This window comes from Salmo trutta, unplaced genomic scaffold (assembly GCF_901001165.1).
Source record: "Salmo trutta unplaced genomic scaffold, fSalTru1.1, whole genome shotgun sequence".
NCBI classification, from domain to species: Eukaryota; Metazoa; Chordata; class Actinopteri; order Salmoniformes; family Salmonidae; genus Salmo; species Salmo trutta.
In genome coordinates this window covers 27,501-35,000 of record NW_021823089.1, presented here as the reverse complement: position 1 = coordinate 35,000, position 7,500 = coordinate 27,501, and the positions used below count along the sequence as shown (strand labels likewise).

General features: G+C 42.8%; 1 protein-coding gene across 3 annotated transcripts in view; it reads right to left on the bottom strand.

Moving 5' to 3' along the window:
- LOC115188807 (uncharacterized) overlaps nt 1–5,487 on the bottom strand; it is a 12,003-nt gene extending 6,516 nt beyond the window's left edge. Inside the window, exons 1-2 of one of the 3 annotated variants that reach the window (XM_029747657.1) lie at nt 5,289–5,487; nt 3,868–4,533 (exon numbers count right to left, since the gene is read on the bottom strand). In XM_029747657.1, coding sequence (XP_029603517.1) covers nt 3,868–4,390 — 523 coding nt within the window. In that variant the 5' untranslated portion in view covers nt 4,391–4,533; nt 5,289–5,487. The remainder of the gene's footprint in view (nt 1–3,867; nt 4,534–5,288) is intronic. The other 2 variants (XM_029747655.1, XM_029747656.1) reach the window with 2 other exon arrangements.
- Nucleotides 5,488–7,500: the final 2,013 nt, after the last annotated feature.

Here is a 7,500-nt window from a genome sequence, read left to right as displayed (position 1 = left end):
CTAAAAACGTTGAGGTTTGAGAGCTTCTGAATCTGGCGGGTACATGTTGCCAGTAGATGGCAATGTTACAAATAGGCCTAGCTTGTGCATCACTATCACTAGCTAACAGGGAAGAAATCTGAGGATGAGCACGGAGCGTGACTGGGCCAACCTAGAACAGCTTGTGCATCACTATCACTAGCTAACAGGGAAGAAATCTGAGGAGCGTGACTGGGCCAAACTAGAACAGCTTGTGCATCACTATCACTAGATAACAGGGAAGAAATCTGAGGAGCGTGACTGGGCCAAACTAGAACATCTTGTTGGAGCCGTTTACAATCCACATTGACCAACTTCAAACTGACAGCCAGTTGTGTATCTGATGTGGTGCAGTGCCTTCTCAACCTTGAGGCGTTCAACTACTGTTGCAAAACAGGTCCTTCTGAAGTCACTGTGTGAGCGCTTCACATGTGATATGGCCTCATTTTATTTATTTTTTTAAGTTTATGGCCATTCACAATATATATGTCTACAAATCAAAATATAGTTATATATTTTAGATTCTTCAAAGTGGCCACCCTTTGCCTTGATGACAGCTTTGCACACTCTGGGCATTCTATCAACCATGCGGCAGGTAACCTAGTGGTTAAAACGTTGGACTAGTAACCCGATAGGTTGCTGGATCAAATCCCCGATCTGACAAGGTAAAAAAAAACAAATCTGTCGTTCTGCCCCTGAACAAGGCAGTTAACCCCACTGTTCCCCGGTAGGCCGTCATTGTAAATAAGAATTTGATCTTAACTGGCTTGCCTAGTTAAATAAAAGGTGAAAAAAATAAAAGATGTGCGAATGTTCGTTCCATAATGCAGTTAGAGGGGGAAAACACCGTTGTGAGCGTTTTCATGTGACAGATAAAAAAAAAAAATCTGTTAGAAATGTAGAAAGATGAGAGATCTAAAGATGCAACAACTAACATGGGTTGATAATATGACAGAAAGCACAATGCCTTTGCTTTCTGGACAACTAAAGAAAGTTGATATAAAAACCAATAGAACAGGAGAGAAAAATGCTACTGGTTTCAATGACATAAAATAATTACCTGCATGTTTGGTTGGATTTTGGCTAGGCTACTTTGAAGCAAGGTAAGCAATGCCTCATGTACGTCTTAAAATGTTCAGGGTTCAAACAATTAAGTATGTTTTTCAAAATGCATACGGGCTCTAGCTCATTGCAAAGTGGTGTGTGTGAAGCCTGTCTAGTTGACCTATGTACTTGAATGGCAAAACAGGAAGCTCGCTTCAATTACCAGTTGAGGAAAAAAAATAAAAATAGCTATTTTTAAATCGTGATGACCTATGGAGTCCTGACAGCCGGGGTCATCAGGAGGGATCAGCCAATACTATTTCAAGATGAGGATGGCCTCAATGGCGATGCCCAATGATCTCACAGATGCCATTATGACACACATACAGAGTGACTCCCCGCTTAAAAAAAATAACTACTAAAAGCCTACAACACTTACATAGCTCCACATAGGATACTTTCGAAAACAGAAACTTAAAAAAAAAAATACACAATATAAAATGAAATAAAAATATTTCTATCAAACTGAAACTAAATAAAAACTAGTAAATTAACTCTTTAAAACGAACTGAAACTAAACTGAATTAGAAATAAACATGAATATTAAATCATAAAACTATAATAACCTTGGTACATTGTGCTTCAGCCAATCTGATGTAGAATTAACTGCCTAAGGAGCTCGGACGCCAATCTGATTTGTTTTTTTTAAAAAAAAGGTAGACTCAGCGAGATGACGTTGCAATGATTGGAATAAGTGTGATGCAAAACCTTGATTTTCATAAAGTCACACAGAGTATTTGAACATGTGCTCAGCACAGGGCGCTTCACAATGCTAAAAACGTGGTCGCTACGGGACCAAAACAGCAGAGACATTTAGCCTCACTTTTCAAGTTGTTAGTTGTGGCAGAAATTGACCCACTATATGTGTTTACAGTACTTTGTGCATGCGTCGTCGTTCCATGTCATTTCAGCCATGACACCCATCATCTCAGATTGTTCTGAAAATCCTTTCTGTAGTTGAGGAGTTTACCACATCAGTCACTGGCTACATTAATAAGTGCATTGACGATGTCCCCACAGTGCCCGTACGTACATACCCCAACCAGAAGCCATCGATTACATGCAACATCCGCACTGAGCTAAAGCTAAAGCTGCCATTTTTATGGATAGGGACACGAATAAGAAATCTCGCTATGCACTCAGACGAACCATCAAACAGGCTAAGCGTCAATACAGGACTAAGATCGAATCCTACTACACCCGCTCTCACGTTCATCGAATGTTGCAGGTCTTACAATCACGGATTACAAAGGGAAACCCAGCCGTGAGCTGCCCAGTGTCATGAGCCTACCAGAAGAGTTAAATGCCTTTAATGCTCGCTTCGAACCATGCATGAGAGCACCAGCTGTTCCGGACCACTGTGTGATCATGCTTTCCGTAGCCGATGTGAGTAAGACCTTTACAAAAAGTTAATATTCACAAGGCCGCAGGGTCAGACAGATTACCAGGACACGTAATCAGAGCAGACGCTGACCAGCTGGCAAGCGTCTTCACTGACATGTTCAGCCTCTTCCTGACCCAGTCATTAATACATATATGTTTCAAGCAGACCACCATAGTCCCTGTGCCCAAGAACGCCAAGGTAACCTGTCTAAATGGACTATCGCCCCGTAGCACTCACATCGGTAGCCATGAAATGCTTTGAAACTCCATCATCCCAGACACCCTGGACCCACTCCAATCCGTATACTGCCCCAACAGATCCACAGATGACGCAATATCTATTGCACTCCACACTGCCATTTCCCACCTGGACAAGAGGGAACACCTATGTGAGAATGCCTGGTGCCTGGTGAGGTGTGATTGTAGATCGTTCAACCGAAGTCACGAGAGTGCGACTCTCCCCATAGTATGTTGTACCGATATTGATTGGCTGAAAGGGAACCAAATGCATAGGTTGCTGTCATACCTTGTCAATAGACTGCTTAGAGGGTAAAGAAACCAATGTCATTTTGTGATTGGGGTGAACTATCCCTTTAACATCTTCAAACTTTTTCCTACCTAATATCAGGAACAGCACCATCTAGTGGTCAGAACTGTGTAATAACAGGATGTAGGATGGGACATAAACCTAACAACTTAAATTACTCATTTCTCTGAACTATGGGGGGGGGCATCACCAAATTCACTGGAAATACATTACATAGGATGAAGAAATGAGCCACAGATCCATACTACTGGTGAGACACAGAGAACCGATACTATATATATTCAATGTTGGGGTGGGATTGGAGTATGAAGGTTCCGTGGGTGGATTTGAACCATTTCTTTGGATTCCTCATTTCTAACTCATTGTTAGAAGAAGAAAAAAAGTTTGGTCCAAATCGAATGTTAGGTACTATATTTATTTAATATTATATGAATCCTATAAATATTTTTTTTTTTTAAATGGCCAATTTCAATGCAATCAATTCATTTAAATTTATCAGCAATCAAATTATATTTCAACAAAATAATGTTTCAGGAATGCTAATCTTATCTGTTTCTACCAACAGAAATGATTTCAGAACAATGTGAGATGGTGGGTGTCAGCCTTTTTCTGGTGCTTTTTGAGCTCGAATGACACTCATTCAACATCGTCTCGCTGAGTCTACCTTTGATGATTTAATGATAATCAGTGGCATTGATAGCAGAAAGTGTGACAGACAGACAGACAGACAGACAGACAGACAGACAGACAGACAGACAGACAGACAGACAGACAGACAGACAGACAGATAGACAGACAGACAGACGAATACATACCAGCAGGTTCATGATAGTCGTTGCTGTGCTCTAGAAAAGCATCATGGCGTCTTCCACCCGGGCCAACCAGCGACCGAGTGGTGATTCCTCCACCGTTGAACTCGTAGTCGTCGGTGTCGTCTGCCTCCCTGTCCTCCTCCTCCACCTTCATCTCAGACACCATATACCGTGGCTGCCGTCCTGCTGTCCCCTCAGGAGATACAAAATTGCGTCCTCCTCTTAGTCCACCAATCCCTTCAGATCCCAAATAGCGCCCTGTTTCTGCGATCAATTCAGACCCAAAATGACACCCTCCTAATAATCCTCCTATGCCTTCGGGAGATCCAAAATGGCGCCCTCCTCCAGTCCCTTCCATAGCGCGGTTTCTCCCCAGCACAGCATCCATCTCAGAGTAGTACCTGAAACTGCAGGGCTGGGAGTCGTCCACGCTCCTCAGCAGCTTGGCTCTGACGTAGTTGGCCTTGAGGGTCTTGACGCGGAGTCGGCACTGGTGGGGACTGCGTGAGAAGCCCAGGTCACACATGCGGGTTGAGAGGTGTTTGAAGACATGGCGGTTACGGACGTTCTCCGCCAGGCTCTTCTGCACTCGCTCGTCACTCCAGGCACACAGCAACACCTGGGTCTCTTCCACCGTCCAGTTGACGGAGCGCTCGGCCTCTCGCTTCCCTGCAGGAAAGAATACAGTTAAAGTACAGTAATGTTCAAACACGATGACTGACTGACTGTGGTAACACCTTATCAACATCTACAGTAGCTAGGTTTATACAGTGCAGACTGATGGGAAGAGCTATAGGAGTCATTTCTGGAATGGAATAAATCGAACGGTATCAAACATATGAAAACCACGTTTGACTCTGTTCCATTCCAGCCATTACAATGAGCCATCCTCCTATAGCTCCCTCCACCAGCCTCCCCTGATACAGTGGTACTAGCTGATATTACTAGATTTGTTGCCCTGAACCAAATGACAGGAAACAGGTGTGTCTTAATTCCTGGCTGCAAAAGTGTGAAGCATGCAGACTGCTGATGGTGCTAGAGTCCCTTAGCTATGAAATATCTAGAATATCAGCTTGAATGTTTGGCAACAATATCGTGCTAGTTATCACTTGACTGTTGTCAACAACAAAAAATGTTGTAGTACCTAGCTAGTAGGCTAGCTAGTTAGCTACTAAGCAAGAGTCAAGATTGGTTAGGAAACCGAAACTTGTCTGCTTTGCGACATAGCTATCTAACATCAAAACGGGCATATCAAGTCTAAAGAAAACATGAGCATATTCGATAGCAAAGTGAAATTGAAACATTGCCAGGATGTGTAGCTAAGCTCTTCCCCTGACTTTGGCTAGCTTTAGCACGTTATGAACGAGATGTATACAACGTTAGCTATTTGTAAAACGTAAAAAAAAAAAAAAAACATACAGCACCTTTTCAGAAACTTACTTTTAGTAGAAGTTGTCACCGAATTAGTAGAGTTGATAATTGGAGGATTCATTTTTTTTGTTTGTTTTCGTTGTAAACATCCACAGGATAACGGCGGTTGTGATTTCCTCTCTTCCGGTTTCAGAGTGTCATTTGCGTGACGTCATCACGTGACAAGAGGAGTCCGTTTCGTTTTTGCGTAAAAAAAGAACTGAAAGCTCCGATTGAAATTACATTTACATTTTACATTTTAGTCATTTAGCAGACGCTCTTATCCAGAGCGACTTACATTTCATTTCATACATTTTTTTGTATTTTTCCGTACTGGCCCCCCGTGGGAATCGAACCCACAACCCTGGCGTTGCAAACACCATGCGTTGCAAACACCATGCGTTGCAAACACCAAAACACCATGCGTTGCAAACACCATGCGTTGCAAACACCATGCTCTACCAACTGAGCTACAGGGAACACCTGTAGAATATAAAAAACAATATTATTAAAATTACACATGAAATGTTCCCAAGTAAAGTATGTGATCAGGAAAAAAAGAAAGAGATTTTTTTTTTTTTTAAAAGACAAACGTTTTTACTCATCATAATGTATCATATATATATATGTATATATGCTTTGCTTTATCTTGGCCAAGTTGCAGTTGTAAATGAGAACTTGTTCTCAACTTGCCTACCTGGTTAAATAAAGGTGAAATAAAAAAATCAATATTTCTGTCTCTCCTTTGAGATGAGAAAGAGGAACAAGACAATGTGAGAACAGTGTGTCTTGTAAAGGAGGAGGCGGTGAAAGCCTTTCTGAGCTTCTCAATACCGCGTTTGGCAGTGCATTCTGCAATGTACATATTACATTTTAGTCATTCAGCAGACACTCTTATCCACAGCGACTCAGCCACAGCCATAGCCATTTTGTAAACATAGCAATGCAGAACCAAAGTGTGAGAGATTGGCTGTGGCTACTAACTACTAACACTGCATTGTAGTGATAGCTTCATAAACAAATGGATAGAGGACACAACTTAGATGTAACGGAGTTTTAGCATGGACATCGCCGTTGAAGGCTTCCACCATTTTAAAGTAGTCAACAAAGTAGATATCCCTCTAGTGGTGTGGGGGCTGTGCTTTGGCAAAGTGGGTGGGGTTATATCCTGCCTGTTTGGCCCTGTCCGGGGGTATCATCGGATGGGGCCACAGTGTCTTCTGATCCCTCCTGTCTCAGCCTCCAGTATTTATGCTGCAGTAGTTTATGTGTCGGGGGGGCTAGGGTCAGTCTGTTACATCTGGAGTATTCTCTTGTCTTATCCGGTGTCCTGTGTGAATGTAAATATGCTCTCTCTAATTCTCTCTTTCTCTCTTTCTTTCTTTCTCTCGGAGGACCTGAGCCCTAGGACTACCTGGCATGATGACTCCTTGCTGTCCCCAGTCCACCTGGCCATGCTGCTGCTCCAGTTTCAACTGTTCTGCCTGCGGCTACGGAACCCTGACCTGTTCACCGGACGTGCTTGTTGCACCCTCGACAATTACTATGATTATTATTATTTGACCATGCTGGTCATTTACGAACATTTTAACATCTTGACCATGTTCTGTTATAATATCCACCCGGCACAGCCAGAAGAGGACTGGCCACCCCTCATAGCCTGGTTCCTCTCTAGGTTTCTTCCTAGGTTTTTGGCCTTTCTCAGGAGTTTTTCCTAGGGAGTTTTTCCCAGCCACCGTGCTTCTTTCACATGCATTGCTTGCTGTTTGGGGTTTTAGGCTGGGTTTCTGTACAGCACTTTGAGATTTCAGCTGATGTACGAAGGGCTATATAAATAAATTTGATTTGATTTGATTTGAACTGGGTGGGAATTCCAACTTCATTGGCTGATCTCTCCAGAGATTACCCTTGTGGGGGTCATGTCCAACCCGGGTCAATCGGAGGGAACAGCCAATTGTGAAGAAGAACATTTACTAGCTACATTGCCTCAATGGCCGTGAACGCAAAGACGGAACAAAATAGAGATGTTTCTTCTATTCATCTCTGTGGATAGCCTGCAGCATAGTGATCACACACACACACACACACACACACACACACACACACACACACACACACACACACACACACACACACACACACACACACACACACACACACACACACACACACACACACACACACACACACAACCTGCATATTAGCTACTGGTTCTCTTCTCTTTCT